Here is a 20,485-nt window from a genome sequence, read left to right as displayed (position 1 = left end):
CTTGATATGAAGATGAATTGTTGCTTTACTTTTGAAATGTTCCTACCTACATTTTGTTTTGGAGATTTTCACTCTCGGCCTTGTGTAAGGAAACTCAGGGCGAGGGTTTTGTACTTGTTTCTGCGGGTGCAGGTTCATGAGGAACTGAGAGGAGTCCAGATAGAAATCACCTTTCGTCTTTTTCCAGTTTCTTTGGCTTTTGTGCCGCTGAGGTCTTACAGATCACCAGATGTGAGGTTCCTTGAACCGGCTGTGTGTGCTCATGTCTGGACCTTCTTGAGGAGTGTGTCTGGTCTCAGAGAGGACTGATGCTGTCGGCGGGACGTTGACTGTGTGGTTGTGTTGTCTTGCTTGTGTTTTACGGCAGCCGAGTGTCTCAGCTGCACACACATTCACACACGTAGTGAATGTCAGCCTGCTGACTTTGTTCCTGACATGTGTTGTCTGTTTTCGTGACCTGATACTGTGGAGGTCAGGTGTAAAGAAGTTAGTTTGAGCATGTTGATCGTAACAACCTCAGCTGCTACAGGAAGAATGTAGACACTTACAGTACTTGCAGTGTCCACAGAGTGGCAGTGTTCCACTATCGTGCGACCACTGTTGCCATTCCATACTACCATGTTTAATGCCTGATGGCGCACGCACACACACACATGCTGAGAGGCATAAATCTGGGCCTAATCGACTCTCCCCAGCTGCCAGGTCCCTGTAGACCCAGTAATAACAGCCACACCACTGGTCTGTTCCTGCCCGGTGCTGACCTGCTGCCAAGGGCGTGCACACACACATGCGCACCCTGTGAGAGTTTTGCACCAACATATCTACTTTCACACAATTGCACTGCAGATTTGACTTGGTCTTTAAGGGCTCTGGATAGATTCTGAGCTCCGATGAAGACTCTGGATCTCTGCGGCAGCATCTGTAGTGTTGCTCTACTGGTCTGTCTGTCTGTCTGTCTGTCTGTCTGTCTCTAGTGAGACTGGTGTTAGAGGTCATGAGGCCCCCCCATCTCCACCCCCTGACATGACACAATTCTCCCCTCACATCTGCTTGTGTGTTCTATGTTTGTTCTCTTTCTCTCGCCTCACACTCACACGCTCAGGTTCCAGTAAAACACGGGGCCTTTTTGGTGTTCAGTCCTTGATTGTAACCAACCAGTTAGCCTCTGCTAACAAAGCTGCTCTCAGCTAACATTGAAAGACAACACCATCAGCATTCAGGACGCACGCGCACGCGCATGCGCTTGCTGCTACCCACCACACCCCAGGAACCACATACTCGCCATGCTCTGTTGATCTCCCAGAATGTTTGAGCGGAAAAGTTTATCAGGACAAAATACACCCCTTAAAACCTTCTCATCGCCCCCCCTCCCGAGTTTCTGCTAGTCTTTGATTCCAAGAGGGTTTTTTTTCTCTTCGCAAATGGCTCTTTTAAGCCCCCAAGCTCATAGGCGCACACATTTTCACATTTGTGGCAAGCAAATGTGTTTCCCCCTTTCTCTCACAGATGGAGAAGGGATGGGAATGTGATTGATGAGTGAGTATGAGTGCGTATGTGTGTGTGTGTGTGTGTGTGTGTGTGTGTGGGGGGGGGGGGTCTGTGCATGTTCTTGTCTGTGCATGGCGTATATGACACCATTGCCTTCAGGCTAGAATTGAACTTTTTGACCGTATCCTTCTCTCAGGATGCCGGCACTTATTGCTATAGTGTTACTTTGGATCCTATTAATTCCATATGCTCGGTGCTCTGACACATGTGCAGCCGAGATGACAGTCTTTGATGACATGCTCCTCTTGCATGACTTAATATCCCTGCTGATGGACACAACCGTTTCACAGCTTTCATCACTGGTAAGGAGTTAAAACACACACTCTCTGACGGACAAATACTTCACTGGTCAGTGGAGGCTTCAGGCGGACCGGGGCCCGCCTGTCAGTGGGAGGCAGAAATAATCCCTGCTTATCCCTAGTTGACATGGACAAGAGGATCAGACCCTTGTCTCCTAAACTCACTGGGAGAACTTGGATGAATGGGAGGACTGGGAAATCATGGCTGGCTGTTGTTGTCACATTGCTCCCCATGAACGTTTTTGGTGCTCGTCTCATCTGTTTTGTGTCTGCCGCTTTATTCCTCTGTTCTTTGGTGCACCTTCATCAGCTGTGCCAGAGTGACCTCATGCTTGAGTCAGATCTAAAGATTAATTCATCTACAAGAGGGTTGAGGAATGAGATTAAGTTTCCTGTCCCTTTACACATCGATGGATTAACAAATAAATCATAAATTCAATCCCAGCTCATCAGTTTTACACATCTTGGTCTTAGAATGGTGTTGGTGTCAAATATGGTTCCCACACGTTCCTTTGTATGGAGGGAAGGTCTCCAAAGTCATTGAAGGGCAGTGGCAGGGTCAAGGCTGGAGAGAGTTGCTGGTTCAATGCCCGGGACCAGCAGGATTGATCTCAAATTGGATTTGGATTGTTTATTTCCTCTCTTGATCAGCACGATGTCCTCCACAGTCTTCAGTCCTTATCATGCATGTGATTGCAATCTTGAATTTACGGCATGAACGGGGGGGGGGGGGGGGGCAAACAGCCCTGGGGGGCTCAAGTGTTGAGCACTTGAGTGGAGGGAGGTGTGGCCACCAATTCACCAACTGTCTTTTGTGAGGAAGTCCAATATCCAGTTGCAGATTGTGGTACTCGCATCCAGGGTGCTCACACACACACACACACACACACACACGCACGCACCCACGCACACACACACAGACCATGGGGGGAATGCCTGGGGAGCGGGTGCGTATTTAGGCTCTGGTATCCCACTGCATCACAGTGTGTGTCCATCCTGCTTACACATGTCAGCAGGTATCCTGCAGCCCTCAGACAACAACATGAGACGGCCGTAAAAGTTCAACACAGCAAGAAGTTGCAACATCTCCTGAATCAAAATGTGTTTAACTAGGTGTGTGTGTGTGTGCGTGTGTAGGCACAGTTGCAGGTCATAGCTACCATTAATTATAAATAGTGGAAGCTAAGCGCATGTGCTGGCTGAAAGTGTTGCTGTAGAAGAGCTTTGGTGTGGCAGAGACGTCTGTGAGGGAGACACGAGAGTGATGTAAGAAAGAGAGATGTATAGACTGAGAGGGAAATAAGGAAGGACTGAGATGGTAGATAAGCGCGTCTCTGAGCTGACGCGTGATCAAGAGCAGACCAAAGACACACAAGTTCCTGCTGCTTGAGACTGACGAAGTCTTCACTGTGGATTAAAGCCAAAATCTTTTTTTTTTGACAGCAGTAAGTGTCACTGAAGCTGTTGGTGTAAAAGATGATGAGCCGCCAGGCTTATTTTTACCGGGTCCCTCCCCAAGAACTTCATCGTCGGAACCAGATCCCAGCCGACCCGGCTAAAACCAGAGCTCTGCAGACTGTTATTGACATGAAGGTAGGCCTGGCGGTGGGTCTCATCTTTCAGTCAAAACAATGTAGACATCAGTTTGGACCTCAGGAGGTTTCGTGAGCTTGTTGCTCTCCAGTGTAATTTGCTCTTTTACTTGCAGCTTTTTCATGGTTTAGCTTGATACCAGCTACTTACAGAACCTCAATAATTGATCAGCATTGCTGTAACATGAGCAGGAGTAGAGGATCTGGCACCATCTTAGATGCAGTGACAAACATTCATGCACAATCTAGGAACATTATCTCTTTATTCCGAGTATCTATGCGCCCAAGGAAAGTCCATTACAGGCCCACGCAGAGTCGAGCGCTCATTCAATTTGTTTCAAATGTCACATATGGAAGCTTTCACTCTCATCTCAGGGCTTTGAAGTCATTAGAGCTGTGAAAAATGAAGCTGACTCCCCCATGTGTCTGCGTGCAAACCCACACATGCATATTTAGTGTTCCTTCAGCAAAATGCTTGTTCCAAAGTGGCTCCTTTACAGCGAAACCACAGTTATTTTTAACACATACTTTGTGATTTGTCTGCCTATTAACAAAGTGCACATGTGTTAGCCCAGGGTGCCCACAGTGGTGTGAAGGCATGAGAAGCCAAATTAGATTTGACCGTATTGAATAGAAAAGGCAAAACAAACATGGCATGAAGGATTCGCGGAGGCTGACATTCTCTGATGATCTGCTGCGATGGAGGGATATGATGTCATACGTGATGTTTCCTGTATTTCCACCTTGCAGAGCACCACTCCACCTTTCTATTTTGATCCTGACGTTATCTGGCAGGTACAGTAACGAGTGCTGACCCCTCGATGCTTTCCTCAACTCAACATGCTACAAATACACAGTATTTTTTGTGTTCTCTGTCCTGTTACTGTAAATTCCTCCTGGGTTGGAATGCAGCACCATCATGTAGTTCATATTACAGCGGTTTGGAGGCCCAGCTTTCATGAACATGCACTCATGTTGTACTGACTGTTGAGTTCTGCTACACCTCCTGGTATTTTCTTTGGGTTTGCTTTTCCTCTTTTCCTCTGTGTGATGTTTTTCTCTCTCTGAAAAGCAGACACATCTTGTGATCAGGTATCAAAGATAAAGAGTAGCTTATCGCACATAAATCAAGAAGCAGTGAAAATTATTTGTGTGTGTGTGTGTGTGTGTGTGTGTGTGTGTGTGTGTGTGTGTGTGTGTGTGTGTGTGTGTAATGAGTTGAGGCTGCTCCTGTAAATGTCTGAGGGTCTCGTCTTGACTGTTTTGGTAAATGAAAGTCAGTAACCTTTCACACACTTCATTGTACTGCATAGCTTCATCGCTGCATGACTTTGAAAATGGTTTTAATTGGTTTAATTGTTCTGATACTGTGATTGTGGTGTGACTTGTGATATGAGAGGAGTTTAAATTTGACTCATTCTCATTTTAAACTGCATTTTCTCAATGGTGTGAGTTTTGTGTGGACTGAATCAAACAAAGTTGTTTCCTGAAGTCTGTCGTGTGCGATGTGCAGGCAGCGTAATATCTGATTAAAAATGATATTTTGATAAATGAATCTTTAACATTTATTGCAGCTTCCTGCGATTTGAAAATTGCAGCAGGCCGTGTTGCCATTAAGATGGATTGTCCAGCCCTGATTCTGATTAGTGCTGCATGATTAGTCAAATTGCTATCACGATGTCAGCCTGCGCAATTACAGAACCACAAAACTCCTCCAGTCATTTTGAACGGTGTTGCACAAATGCTGCAGACATGGCTTGATGTTTTTTTGCTACAACATTTTATTTTTGAAAACACATCTACACAAACGTTCTTTGTATTTTCTTACGCTATTTCAGTGTTTGAGCTGACATTTCAAATTATCAGTCATTTGTGTGCATTTTTCCAAGCCAGTAGACTCGTGACACCAGTTAAGAAAAATTGTACACAATAATGGCAGCGCGTTGTGCATCCTGTGTGTGTTTGGGGTGATATCTGCAGCACGGCGTTCTGGGCAGGGCTGATGTCAGAGATAGTAATAGAGGTCAGATGCTTACATGATGCCTGTGGTTTGTGCTGATGGCATCATGCAATCTGCTTCCATTTATTCAATTACCTTTGTCTTCTCTTCCAAGGTTTAGCATTTAACGTATGTCTGAAGCCATGCAGCTAAACAAGCTCAGGACCTGTCCTTGACAGACCCTTCCATTCCCTCATAGATGCTGCACTGATATTTCCATGACTGCCCATCAGACGCCTGGGTGTACATTAATAGGCTATAATCTAGACACAGGTCTTGTTACAATATTCTGTTCTCCATATTTCCATATTGTAATGGTTTATTATTCTGCGGCGTGTGTTCATCCAGTCAGGGTTTGTGGTGATGTCTGTGTAAAGGCCAGAGTGTGATAATCCTGCATCGAACTTGACTCTTTGCCTGCCTGCTGTTGCTGGTGCAGGACACCAAGATCTCTTCCCTGGAGAGGAACATCAGAGACCTGGAGGATGAGGTCCAGATGTTAAAGACCAGTGGCCTGCTGCACCCTGATGACAGGCAGGATGAGCTCAAGCAGGTGGAGGCCTACAAGAGCCATTCTAAATTCATGAAGACCAAGGTAGAATTTCTGCGCATGCCACCTGAGACGATTCCTCATTGCACGACCTGACTGATGCATGCCGGTGTGCAAACATCATAAATACCTGCAATAGGACCTGTGACGGTCAAGCTGCATGCTAGAGCTCGTTCTGTGTGCGCCTGGTGGCTGTTGGGATGCAATGGAGGCCGGGGGAGGATGTGTGAGGGCTTCAGTGCATACTAGAGTACGTTGTGCGCTGCTCTTTTGAAGCTCTTCTATAAGCTTAAGAAATGCTGCTTCGCTTTGACGCGTGCGCATCTGAATCAGTCCATGGAACAGAACCCGGGTTACAACGGGTTCACCATAGTTTTTCGTAGTTAGAACAAGTGTGACATCACCCACTGATTTGTAAACCCCCCTATATGAAGTCTTGAGTTCAGTGCTTGGCTGTTCGCGTTTCTGATTTTTGCCCTCTGAGATGAACCCTGTTTGTTCTCCAGACAGCAGCAACATGTCCAGTAGCAGCTGGTACAAAAGAACAGCAACACCTTGTCTAACCGAATGTAATTCCTCACAAGCTTTTTGCTGTTAGCATCTCCTCTACTCGGTGCAATGTTGCCTGCACCGCCATCTTCTGGTGTCATTCTGAGCTGCTCCAAACCAGTCGAAGGAACACACACCTATGGAATTTTCCTGTCGCCCAACAAATCCACAGGTCATTCAAACTTGCCTCTACAGTTGGTGTCAGTCGTGTTGGTCAGTCACACGTTTGCCAGGCCCGCGCTTCTTTTTGGTCTGTTTGAGTTTAAATGGCTACATAAGGTGTAGAACCTCCCTCCTAGTAGAGCGGGTGGAGAACTTCCCTCCTAGTAGAGCGGGTGGAGAACTTCCCTCTGAGTAGAGCGGGTGGAGAACCTCCCTCCTAGTAGAGCGGGTGGAGAACTTCCCTCCTAGTAGAGCGGGTGGAGAACTTCCCTCCTAGTAGAGAGGGTGGAGAACCTCCCTCCTAGTAGAGCGGGTGGAGAACCTCCCTCCTAGTAGAGCGGGTGGAGAACTTCCCTCCGAGTAGAGCGGGTGGAGAACTTCCCTCCTAGTAGAGCGGGTGGAGAACCTCCCTCCTAGTAGAGAGGGTGGAGAACCTCCCTCCTAGTAGAGAGGGTGGAGAACCTCCCTCCTAGTAGAGCGGGTGGAGAACCTCCCTCCTAGTAGAGCAGGTGGAGAACCTCCCTCCTAGTAGAACAGGAGTAGAACCTCCCGCCTAGTAGAGTGGGTGGAGAACCTGCCTCCTAGTAGAGCAGGAGTAGAACCTCCCTCCTCGTAGAACAGGAGTAGAACCTGCCTCCTAGTAGAGAAGGTGAAGAACCTCCCTCCTTCTATGAAGCTCCACCCAACAACCCTCCATGAACAATCACATCTGAGACAGCAGAGATGAAAACCTTCCTTTACCAGCAGGCAGGTAGAGCAGATCCAGGATCAGTGGGGACGGACGTCTGCTTTGACCTGCTGGAGGGAGAGAGAGAGAGAGAGAGACGGAGGACAGGGACAGAGACAAAGATGGAGAAGAGACAGAGACAGAAAGGGAGGGACACATAAAGGGAAAGGAGAGAGAGAGAGAATGACAGACAGATGGGACATGAACAAAATGGGAGGAGGAAAATGAGCGGAGAGAAAGAGGGACAGAGGACGAGGGAGTGAAGACACAAGAAACATTTGTCATTGGAGACGTTCTGATGCAGTAATGAAAGACATGGTTTCTGTGAACGGGGCTCTGACAGACGAGCGTGAGCTCACAGTGAGAGAGGAAAGAGCTCCCTTGTCACCCACCTGGGATGATATACGTGACGGGATGGGCCGGACTCGCCCTCCCAAGTCTAATCTGTCTGCAAACAGTCTCACAGAAACGCAGGACCCCACACACAAGGCCGACACAGGCACATGGGTTCATTCTATATCTTTGAAGTGCTCTGGGTCCTGGTCTTTCAGCGGTGCAGGGGACTGGTGCTGAGGTGAGACTGGGATCTGACGGGCATCCCTGGCCTCTCTGGTTTCCTCTCTGGGCTTTGATCTGCTTGAACACTAGAAAGTGGATTCTGAGAACATGAAAATATCCAACAGTGTGCGTGTGTGATAAGTAGGCATAGGAGTGGGCGGGTTCATTTGTCCAGGTCAAGTTTTGTTCATCAAGCGTGATGTTCTGGTTTACCAGACAGCTGTCGGTGGTACTTCTGCGGCTTGCTGTCTTCCTGTCTTACTGTCTTTGAAGGAGCAGACCTTGTCACCATGTGTGTCTTCTGTCCGAGCAATCCCACCTCCCTCCCACCTCCCTCCTCCCACCTCCCTCCTCTCTCTTCTCACCTCCCACCTCCCTCTTCCCCCCTCCTCCCCGCCTGCCTCCCTGGATTACAAAGCCAGCAGAAGTTCCACTCACAGTTGTCTGAATCTGAGTTCCTTGCCCTTTGACCTTTCTCTTCCTGCAGTATTTTTGGTCCACTCTCACTTGTTTTCCTCAAGGCCTTACCATCCTCTCACATGAGCCAGCCCAACTCTCTTGTCACCTGGCCTTTTGTCCCCCTGTCCCCTTTTACTCTGTTCTTCTTTTTCCTGCTGTGACAAGTGATTGAATGGCCGGGTTCTAGACTAGTCCAGTCCGAATTCCCTCGTTATGAGCTGAAGCCTGCTCACACAATTAGAGAAATCTCCCTTTGAATCAGCTTTGTGGCTTTTTGGCACCAGCAGACAGATGACAATCTCCTGCTCAGAGTTCGCCTCGGCACAGAAACCTCCCTCTCTCAGTGCGTTTGATTTCCTTCGTGGCTTTTTTGACCACCTCTAGATTACCTTCCTTCAGACAGAGAAATGTTTCAGCGATGTGGATTCGGTTCTGCAGGATTTTCCACTCCACTCTTGAGAGTTCAGGCCCATAACGAATGACTCTGTCGTGTATCATCTCTGCAAATTAAAGTATCATCATACAGTTAATGTGCTGAGATAATATAGCTTATAATATCAGGAATGAATGATTGAAGTTATGCCAACTTTTGTATGCAAATCTGCTCCAGTAAAAATAAACACTTTAATCATGGGATTCAAAATTTATTGCACAAAAACACGTTTGCTCCTAACGTTCTGTTAAATATCACTTCAGCTGATGTGGCTCGTGAAGTCTTCTCAGTGAGTCCAGATTCCAGAAGCCACATAATTGTTGCTATAAACTTGAGGAGACTGAAGATTCACAGCAGCAAAACTGCATAAAACATCTGGTGACTGTTGATGCAGCTTTAGTTTTCAGCTCAAATCAAAGTCTTTGTGATGAATTGAACATGCGAGTGGATAAAGTGGACTTTGGGTCGTTAGGGTTAGGGTTAGTTCGGAAAATCTGCATGAATGCATGACGTAAAGCCGAGAAGTTGATAAACAAAGGACGGGATTTTTTTTTTAGGGGAAATCTCGCTTTTATTATCAGAATTCTGAAATATGTGTGCAGCATTTACAAGGAAAATCAGTCGTTAAAGAAAGTGAAAGCTTGGGTGTGTCAGTGATCACTTAAACATTACATTGTTGTGTGTGTGTGTGTGTGTGTGACTTTTAAGATCGAGCAGCTGAAGCAGGAGCTGAACAGGAAGGAGTCGGACATGCAGGCCCTGCAAACAAAACTAGAAACGCTAGCCAATCAAAACTCCGACTGCAAGCAACATATCGAGGTGCTTAAGGAGTCGCTGAACGCCAAGGAGCAACGCGCCAATACGCTGCAGACAGAGGTCAGTGCACACACACACACACACACACACACACACACACACACACACACACACACAAATAAAATCCACAGATGTAAAAACACACACACACACAACCTTTCAGCATGTTGGCAGCGAGCCACTCCAGCTTCCAGGAAAACACTTGTAAACATACACGTCTGTTGCTGCAGCAGCAGTGCTGAGGGCTACGACGTGCTAGTTGGTCTGTGGCCGTCTGCTGAATTACAGGTGATTTTAATGTCTGAGATCCGCTGGGCGAATCCTGGAATCTGGCTGTAGGATGACTATCAATATCCAAAAGATGGAAGTAGTCCAACGCTGAATTAATGTATTTAAATGCAATTAAATTGATATTTTATTGACAATTAAGTTTTTAAAATTGTATTTACAATCTCCAGTCACAACAATGAATCTCTGAAGATTTCTCGACACCTTTTTTGCTAAAATGACAGTGAGGTGACTTGGATGCAGCTGAAGAAAGAGAAACTGAGGCGTAAAGCGAGTGAACAGCAGGATCGGTATCACCACGAGTGGATGAAATGAGGGAACGACAGCGATAAGTCAGTGTTGCTGTCAGTGTCTGAAGCTTGGACACCACAGGATGGCAACCGTAACACACACGCCACATCCAGTGCTGCAGGCCTGGTTAACACACACATTCTGTCAGTACATGTGATCGCTTTACTCTCTTGAAGGTTTATATGATCACGGGCTCATACTGCTGCTTAACGTACTGTGAAATTATATTTACTGATTATCTGTGCGAATGTAATGCATTTGACACATGCTAGCGCAATGCTAATGTTGTTGCTCATGGCTGAGCGGTCCTTAGATAATAAAGTGATAGCTAAGATGAGGAGAACCTTCTAGAATGCTGACCATTGTCACAGGGATCTCAGTTATGGTTCGTGAACAAAGTGTGCTTTGATTTTACCTGGAGAATGCAGGAAAATATAACGGGCACCTCGTCAGGCCTTATTCCTTTCTTCATTCTGTTCTTAGTTGAGTTTTATGCGTTGGCTTTTAGCAGCTGTTGTGGCGAAGAGTTGCTGTCGTCTAAGACTCAGACTGGCACATTTACAGTAGTGTTGATCCATGTTTGCGCCTTCTGAAGGACACATGTAGACTCTCCTGTCCTTTTCCTCCGTGTTCCTCCTCTTTCTGTCTTAGTAAGGATGTTAATATGTGTGTGTGTGTGTGTGTGTGTGTGTGTGTGTGTGTGTGTGTGTGTGTGTGTGTGTGTGTGTGTGTGTGTGTGTGTGTGTGTGGGAGGGTCAGTCAGTGGGCGGTCAGGGGCCCGGGGAGACCTGGCAGCTCTTCCTCTTCATCTTTGAAGTTTCTAAACTTTTTAGCTCTAATGATTTTTATCACTGCTGTTGGGATGGAGGCGTGTTGGCGTAGGAAGATGGAGGTTTGTGTGTGTGTGTGTGGGGGGGGAGCATTTAGCATTTTTCTCCATCTCTTTCTGGACTTGGATCTGATACTTCAGATCTCCTCGTGTTCACCAGTTCAGAGCAGCCTGCTAACTTTGTCCACTCATCATTACAGGAAGTAATTTGGGCTAAAATTAGGCCTAATTGTCCATACATGTGCAAGGAATTTTGGCTCTTGCAGCAAATGCATCATACTTACAGGGACTAGTTTTCTGTGGGTCGTGTTGCGTGAGTGTGTGTTTCAGCTTGTGTGTCCATAGTTCTGATTTTGTGGGGACACCAGCCGCCCGTGGCTGAGGAAAGTCGGTCCGCTGTTGGATGCGGTGCCTGCTGGGGACCAGCGAGACATTTTCAAGCAGCTCACCGTTTCATCTGAATTGCTGAAACTCAAGCTGGTCATTATCAAACTAGCTTCAGCCAGACTTTTCCTTCCCTTTACTCTTCCCAACTTGTAAAAATTCTAAATGTGTTATTTATTATTCCTGTTGCAACATGCTGATTAATTACAGAAAATGAATACACAATGTTGTGGTTAGTCTTTGATGTAGAAACTTCTTCCTCCAAGTGTTTATTGTTCTTAAACCACTTCCTCATCGCTGAATCTTTTAAAACGCAGTACAGCATCAGCAGCAGTCCTACCTTGTATTTCAGCCATGTGTCTCACTGCGTTATGTTACACATTATAACACCGCAAATATTCTTCTTGCTGTATTGCACAATGACAGTAACAAAAAACACACAGTCGCACTCAGACCATTTTTGTGAAGTTAATTTGTTTTTTTCAAAAACTGCATTTTTTGTACTCATTTTTTCCACTGTTTTTTAAAAAGTTATTCGCATTTGATCCTTCACTGCAGACCACGTGATGGCTTTTTTCCTTTGAAGTGTCTCTGAAAAGTATCATGAACAAAAAGCTGTTGGAAACCACTTTCCTGATGTCAGAGAAGTGACGATGCAGCGTCGTGTATCTCGGAGGGGCCTCACATCCCGGTGCCGGTGCTGTCGTGGAGATCTGATGTCAGCAGCCAGCACACAAACACACTCCACTGCTGGAGGTGTGTGTGTTGTTCTACAGCAGTTTTCTCTCATCCCTCCTCAGTCAGAAACAACAGTAATATTGTCAACAGGTGCAATACTTTCACAAGTCTTCAAACTATTGAAATTCAAATGTAAAATCGTAGGTTTGATTCTTTGATATCAGTTATATATAAGATTCAGCACACACACACGCGCACACACACACACACACACCATAAGTGCTGATTGCTTGACCCTCTTTTGCAGTCTTGAGTTGTTCTTTCCAGTGATTGAGGCAGCGTCCTTTGCTGAAGGGGGCTTGGGTGTCCATCTTGGGCGAACAAGAGGACGAGCACAGTTGCATTCCTCTGCTGCCCGTCAGTCACTGGGCTCCTCCCCTCCATCAGGCCATCCTCTCAGGACTTCACGTCTCCTCAGGAGTTTCTTTCAGGTTTCACAAAGTTCATTTCAAATCTCTTTAGAAATCATATTTCCATTTTTGTCTCAATTGTTACAACTGGCTTATCATACCCACTCCTGTTTCTGTGTGTGCGTGTGTTTTGTGTGTGTGTGTGTGTGTGTGTGTGTGTGTGTGCGCACATGCGTTCGCACCAGTGTGGTTTTCATCATGAATGACAGTGATTGGTACACAAAGGCTTAAAGGAACAGTAATCCACTCTCAGAACCAAGAATGCTCGTCTCTAAAAGCAATTAGCATCAGGATGGCGCTGAGGAGAGAGCGGCTGCTGAACAGAGCAGCCTTTGTCATCAGGAACAGGAAAATGGAAGTGTTCTTCTTTGTCAGTCAAAGTTATGGACTGTTTCCAAACCCTCTCCTGATAACAGAAAATGTGGAAAATGATGAGTGTACACTTGTGTGTGAGCATGTGCTGCCCACGACTGTGGAAACTGAACCCCTCAGTACAGTGTGTGTGTGTGTGTGTGTGTGTGTGTGTGTGTGTGTGTGTGTGTGTGTGCTGGCCCAGTCAGGACAATGCAGGTCTGTAACTCTACTCCAGCAGATCATGTAACCTATCGGTGACTTTCCTGCATATTTAAACGGCCAGAGACACAAACAGGCCACAACCCCAGAACCTGCTTTGACTTTAGGAAGGAAACCATCTGCTGCAGCCTTAGAATATCATAACTCACCTGGTGAAAACTACACCTGCATGAACAACATGTGGCTTTATAATAAACGGCTGGTATTGGTGGATTGGACCGGCCACTGCTGGGCTGTCAGATTCAGCTTTACTTTATGATAAAATATAATCCTCCTCAACTCCTCTTCCGCTGGGGGCTCCCCAACCTGGCCCTGCGTCTTACAGCACGATGACACTGAAATTAAACATGATATTTTCTTGCTTGCTGAACAGCAGCTTCAGCTTTAGCGGTGCGTCCGTGTTCCTTCTGCAGTGCTTCACAGTTTCGGGCTCAGATACGACCTGAAACCTTAGGCGTCCTCTCCCGTCAGCAGCATTTTCCGTGCGTCCGCCAGGACCTTTAGTGAGTTTTGATTTTGAGCTTCAGGTGTAATGAGTCGAATAAACTGCATCAATCATTGCAACAGTGATGAATCGCAAAAACAAGGGGGAATATAGAGGAACTGGAGTGGGAGAGAATCAAGGATAGATGGAGTGACAGGAGGAAATCAGAATGGAGGAAATAGTCATTTGATGGATGTGGAAGAATGTGGGCTTTTGTTAGTGAGTGATGCAACGGCCCAGTGTGCTGTGGTCCCTGCTGGACTGCATTTGTTGAGATTTCCTTGTTCACTGAGCTGATTGATGGTTCATATATGTAGTGAGGCGGAGCAAATGTGGTCTCGGCCAGCGTACGGTACATGCTGGACCCCCCTCCTGCTGGGCTCCCTGGCTCTCGCTCTGTCTTTCTGCTTCATTCCCTTTTGTTCCCTCTGTTGATATTTTCTCTTCCTTCATCATATCGGCCTCCATCTGTCTTCTCACACCCCCGTTTTCTCCTCACGTTCTCCTTCTTCCTCCATCCATCCGATTCTCCATCTGTTGTTGCTGCTGCTGTAATAGTGGGCGTGTGACAAATCAAATCTGACTACTATGAACTCCACGAAGGTGGCGGTCAGCTGATTGGCTCCATTTCAGGCTAAAATTAACCTCACAGGTCATGGCTGTTGCAGACCAGTTATGAAAAGACCTCATGTGACCCAGAGTGACCATGGTCCACAGAGTTCACGTTCAGACCCAACAGCATGGTCTCGGGTTCCTGGGTTGGTGCGGTTTGGGAGCAGCAAAGCATCAGGGCTCCCCAGAACAAACATGGCCCGGTCCAAAGTAAAGCCCCCGCAAGTTCTTCAGAGGCCATGTGGAAAAGCCATAAAGTGGAGTTATAGGGGTCAAACGGAGATGAGACTTTTAATGGTTTACACAGGGCAAATGTAAATATGTGCCTGGCCAAAGAAGTCGACCCACGCCAGTGTGACAGAATTCACATCTAAACGTGTTGCATGCAAACACTGGCGAGGCTGCTGTGCCTCGATGATGGCTCATGTTCAGTGACATTTATGGTCAGTTGTCCTCATGTCTGGGATGATTGAGCCACCAGAAGGTGTTTGAACGCACCTTTTGTTTGTTTCCCTGCTGAAGATAAAACCACACCAGCACACACAGCGATGGCGGGTCTGCTGGGTCTGCTGGCAGTCAGAGGCCAGCCAGACAGCCAGAAACAATACTCTGCCTTCTTTGTACTCGCAGCTCCTCTCTGTTCAGGGTCACAATGCTTCCTTCAAACCACTTAACCTCTAATTGAATACACACATATAGACACAAAGACACACAACACAAACATGCAAGAATACATAATAGTTTTCTTTCCTTTTTAGAGGAAGTTCAGAAGAAGCTGATATAAAGGAAAGAACTTGGTAGCCACTCCTCACCACTTAAGCTCGCTGGATTTGAAATGAAAAGTAACATTGATGAATTACCGACTTTCCGTGTTAAAGTGTGTTTGGGAGGATTAACCTCCGTATCTGGTGAACAGCTCTTGTTACCCTTGTGGGTGCATTTAAAAACAGTGCATCTGCACAGTTGACTGGATGCAGGGTCAAACACCCTCCGACTAAAGCTGAGCTTCACTCTCATAGCCAGAGCTTCACCTCCCAGATGCACTGCTTCTTAAATGCACCCCACCAGGGTAACAAGAGCTGTTCACCAGCATACGGAGGCTTAATCCTCCCAACACACCTTTAACACGCGAAAGTCGGGTATCTTCATCAATGCTTACTTTTCATTTCAACATCAGCGAGCTCTAAGCTGGATGCAGTCGTAAGTGGCTAACCAAGTTATTTCCTTGTATTACTCAGGAGTCTTATGCACGTAAAAATACTATTGTAAATGAAATGTTGTGGTGCTGCAGAGATATTCCTGCATGTTAATGGTATTCTATAGACTTAAGAAGTTTCTCCTCATTAGTGGGCAAGTACCCTTCATGACGGCGTGTTCGATGGACCAGTGGAATAACAGACACTTAAAATGAAGAGAGCGTTTCAGCTGATGATGGAGCAGAAATCGAGATGATTTCATGCAACCACTCGAGACTGAAAATAGATTCACTGGAAACAGGATGTAGCAACTGGCTGCGGTGCTGGAAATGATCAGGAAAAAAATAATCAAAGAAGGAGCAAGTGTTAATGAGGGGGAACGCCCGCAGCGTCTCTTCCTTTTAAGTGCGTGTGTGTGTGTGTGTGTGTGTGTGTGTATCCTGTGCATGCGTCCACTGGAAGAGGTAATGATGATGAATGGAGGGCGAGGGGGGGATTGAGGTAGTTGGGCCAGCTGTGAGCTCTGAGGGTTAGTGTGATGATACTCGCCCACATTTCCTGTCACATGAGCATGAGCTGGTACAGTACTACAGCATGGCATGATTGACTTTTCACGCTTTGGCAGAACCCATTCATTCATCTGGTTGACAAAGATCCTTTTGTCAGTGAGTCCTGGGAGTCCTCTGTCTGTGCGTGTACGCCGTCTTGTCTATTTTTTTCAACATCTGTGTTTTTGCTTGTTCCCTCTGTAGCCTGTGGGCAGACAGCTGTGTTGCCATGGTTTTATTAACAGATGTTAGAGTGTACAATGAGAATGTGCCCTGCACTCCGCCCTCTAGGCCCTGCTGTGAGGCAGTTTACATCCGCTTATTATCCCGAGCCGACCCTTAGGCGATCTGTCCGTTCTATGATTCCCGATCTGAGCTCGTACTGCTGCCTGATCCCTGGCTTTGATGACATACCTCCATGACACCCTGCCTAAGCCCCAGGACAGGGAGTGTCCTTCATTTCCGCACAGATCTGCCCTGGTGTCGTCATGTCTGGTACGGCCAGATCGTGTGTGTGTGTGTGTGTGTGTGTGTGTGTGTGTGTGTGTGTGAGAAGGGAGAGAATTCACAACCAGCACAGGGTTTGTGAGCAAGCTCAAAATGTGTGCATCATTTTCTGATGATGTGTAACATTGCATCTCAAAATGGCACCTGTAAACACATACACACGCATGCACACGCATGCACACACACACTCACACACACACACACACACAAATTTAGTCATATTAATCTCAACCCCTTGACATCAACTGAAGGGTTGTGCTGGCTCATCAGGAAAATACCGATTGTTCGATCTTTGTGAGGGAAGTTCCTCAATGTAAGGTGCCGGGCTGAACAACACTCCAAAGTAAAAGGCCAGGAATTTTCCTCTAACACCACAATACTGCACCTGAGTTAAAAAAAAGCTTCTCTTTCATACTGGTGTGCAGCCCCAGTCAGGCGCTGAGGCACCATGAGTGAGGTGGTGCAACCCACGGTAGCCATGTTTACCCTAAGAGCTGGATTTGATTGGTCTCTTTCACATATCAGAGTCAAAGTGAAAATAAAACTTAAAGCAATTGGCAGCTTCTTCACTGTGTGTGTAAGTCAGTTTTCTTTCAATAAGCAGGGTCTGTCAGTGATTATAGATGTGTGTGTGTGTGTGTGTGTGTGTGAGACTCTTTTGGGGTCTCGCATGAGTTTAGAATTAAATAGCCTGTAGTTGTCAGTAATTCATTGAGAAATCGGTAGGATTGAAATACTGTGACATGTGTTTTCTCCCTTGTCCATCCTTCTGTTTGTCAGTTGGTCAGCAAGATGATACAAAAACTACAGAGATTTTCATGAAAGTGCCGAGGGGCGTGGCCAAGTGGCCAGTCAAGGAAGTAGCTGATACATTTTGGGGCACATCCAGTTCATGTAGAGAAAAATGGCATTTTTTCATATTGGCCTTGGCGAAGGTCTGAGCTCTCAAGAATGCCCTTCTCGTGTGTCATAAACTTAGATGATTCATTTCACAGCAGAGAACTTTAAATAAATGAAGCCCATTGGCTACCCATTCAGTATTTATACAGGCAGGCTGGATGTGGTGTAGCCGGAGCAGTGAATAACTGACACAGCTGTGTGGAGACCCTGCAGCATCCCACACAGACATGAGTTCAGACATCGGATCCACTCTGGGAATTTCTGAACTTTATTGTGGTTTTGTTAGTTGAAGTGACATTCAAAGCTCTTTGGTGGTGCAGCGGTTTGTTGTTGCCTCTGGGTTCAAACCTGCCATCTTTTCCATGTGGACTTTGTGTGTTCTCCTCACGCCTGTGTGGGTTCTCCCGGGTGCTCCGGCTTCCTTCAACAGACAGAAGCATGCAGGTTGGGTTAACAGAAGTCTCTAAACTTCCCTGTGAGTGCCAGGAGTCGTCCGTCTCTATCTGTCAGCCCTTTGATTGACAGATAGGCGACCTGTCCGGGGTGTACCAACCTCTCGCCCGGTGCCAGCTGGGATTGGCTCAGCCTGTCACAGTCCTTTGCAGGATAAGCTGCGTAGATAATACCTGGATGAACGAGGCTCACAGCTCGTGGGAAGAAACTGTTTTGAAGTCTGTTCCGATCAGATTGGCAGCAGCCGTACACCTGCATGCCTGGGTGATGCCATAGACGATCTGCTTGTCTGAGTCCTGCAGGTGGACGTGGTGCAGGTCCTCCATCGTAACCCCCGCAGTGGAGGAGGAGGCACAGGGACTAGTTAAAGACCACCTCAGACTGCGCCAGTTGAACCAGTGGATCCAATACCATCCAACCAGTATTGTCACTCATGGGGTCTGTAGCTCTGGACGTCACTGTCTCAAGTGATCCACCTTCATCCTCGTCTCACTCTAAGCAGTTAGCGTCACCATCATCAACCGCTAATAGCAGTTGAACCACCCCAGTGATTCAGATCAGCTGATTAGGCCGCTTCTCTGATGTCTGAGGTGTTAAGCAAACACATGTCTGTGTGCTTCTCGTGTTCCTGTTTAAATACACAGTTACATCATGCACTACTTTTAGAAACAAGCTGGACGTGTGACGAGACCAGTCCAGCTCGTGGATGAAGTCATTGCTGATGGTTTCACGTCTCAAGTGCTCGTCTAGTCCTCGGGTCTCCCAAATGTGTGAGCTTGTATCCAAGTGAGAATGCAACAGTTACTGAATGAGTACGTAAGCGTCCGCAGGTTTCGGCCGGCTATGGTCTCTCCATCATCTCTAGTTCTGCTGTTTGACTGTGGTCTACTCAGATGGTTCCCATGTTGTTTATTGCGGCCCAGGGCCGATGTTGAGCCCGATACCTTTGCAGATTCTCCTGCCAGAAAAACTTTTATGATGAAATGTGAGGCAGGAAAAAGGGAGGTGAGGACAAACAGAGAAGCTGTTTTCGTTAGGCCTCTGTTTTACTTTGCTAACCAGTGTCCAGAATCCACATTTGGCTGTCATTGTAAGAATAAGAGAAGAGGAAGAGAACGAGTGTGTTTATGCATGTGCGCGTGTTTAATTGGAGGTAGACATGTGTGCACATACATGTATGTTTGCATGCACACTGCTGAGTGGTTATGATTCAGAGACTGCATGCATTCAAAGAACTACCACATATTGCCAAGAATTAATACTTCTGCAACCACAGAATCTTGAAAACATATCAAGGTCATTTTTTATGATATGGTGCTGAGTGAGGAGCTGGAAGGCCTAAGTGGGGTTTTGGGGAAGATGGGGTGATGTAGATATGTTTTTAATTCATCTCTTCAGAGGAGTGCCTCGCTCAAATCTCCGGGGTCCCTTTTGGATTCGAACTGGGCCAGAGAGGACAACAGTGGGCCCCTTTACCTCACTCCCTAACCTCGTTTTTTTCTTCTTTGAGGCACTAATGCATGTTATCTGTCCCACAAAGACGCACATACAAATTCACACTGAAATGCACAAAGCTACATATTCATTGTTCGCAAATGTGGGTCTGTCTCAGAGACGAGCCAGTTTCAGGACTGTGAGGCTTTCTCACTCTGACACATCACTTTTTCACCGCATGACGAGCATCTGTGAGCAGCACTGGGAAAACTCCTGGAGAGTTTGGAACATGGCTGCAGGGAGGGAGTGTTGAAAGAGCAGTTGTTGTGGTGGTGTGTGAGAGAGAGAGGTGTTGTCAGAGGAGGGCACTGAGAAGAGGGGGACCGGAGGAAAAGGAAAATTGTGGAGGAAATTGAAAAAGAAGAGGGAGGTTAATCACCTTGACTTGTGAGCTGTTATCTCAGCATGTGTGCCAGGTGATAAAGTCATTACAGTATTGCTTGTAACTGACCTGCTGGTGCAGTTTTAGCCGGTGACACCAGTGTTAATACACTCTAACACAGTGATATGGTAGGGTTTCATCTTTATCCTCATTCTCTCAATTTGTAGTTAATCTCCCCCCTGGTTTTCACCTTTTTACCCCTCTATCCATCCCTCCTCAACTCCCCATCTCTGTTTCCCCTGGGTTTCTTGGTTCTGGCAGCGCTGAGTGCTTTTAGAGGGTATTAGCAGGGCGTCTTTATACGACCATCCTGCAGCTTAGTGGGCCGTTGCAGGTGAGACAGCAGGGATTTCCTCTCAGGCCTCTCTGGTGCATTCTTGCTAAATTGCTACTTGCCAGGTTGGGTCGGAGAGACAGACAGACGGACACACACACACACACACACACACACACACACACACACACACACACACCAGGTGACACCACTAATCCTTTGCAATGTTCGGTACATACTTGTGTGTGTGTGTGTGTGGGTGTAAGGGGGAGGGGGACAGAACAGGTCTCAGTACTGGACTCTGGTTCTCTGCCAGAGGAGCAATATGAGATATACTTTACCATCTTACCTGCCCCTGGAGGTCCTGCTCTGCTTCTAATGCTGCTTCTGTCTGCCTGCAGCCTGTTTTGCTGTCTCTTATTTTACACAC

The 20,485-nt window shown here is 46.7% G+C and overlaps 1 protein-coding gene across 4 annotated transcripts in view; it reads left to right on the top strand.

The window, feature by feature from the left end:
- Positions 1 to 20,485, top strand: part of LOC147256712 (ERC protein 2-like) — a 139,293-nt gene that overhangs the window by 9,464 nt on the left and 109,344 nt on the right. For all 4 annotated transcript variants that reach the window (XR_015117947.1, XR_015117948.1, XM_086214937.1 and 1 more), the window contains exons 4-5: positions 5,878 to 6,033; positions 9,585 to 9,752. Coding sequence is in view for 2 of the 4 variants with exons in the window: in XM_086214937.1 (XP_086071063.1) it covers positions 5,878 to 6,033; positions 9,585 to 9,752 (324 nt within the window). In the remaining 2 variants the exon portion in view is untranslated. The remainder of the gene's footprint in view (positions 1 to 5,877; positions 6,034 to 9,584; positions 9,753 to 20,485) is intronic.

This window comes from Aulostomus chinensis, chromosome 9 (genome assembly GCF_037954235.1).
Source record: "Aulostomus chinensis isolate RoL2024-O1b breed Wild chromosome 9, RoL_Achi_v1.0, whole genome shotgun sequence".
Lineage (NCBI taxonomy): Eukaryota > Metazoa > Chordata > Actinopteri > Syngnathiformes > Aulostomidae > Aulostomus > Aulostomus chinensis.
This window is presented reverse-complemented; position numbering and strand designations above follow the sequence as displayed.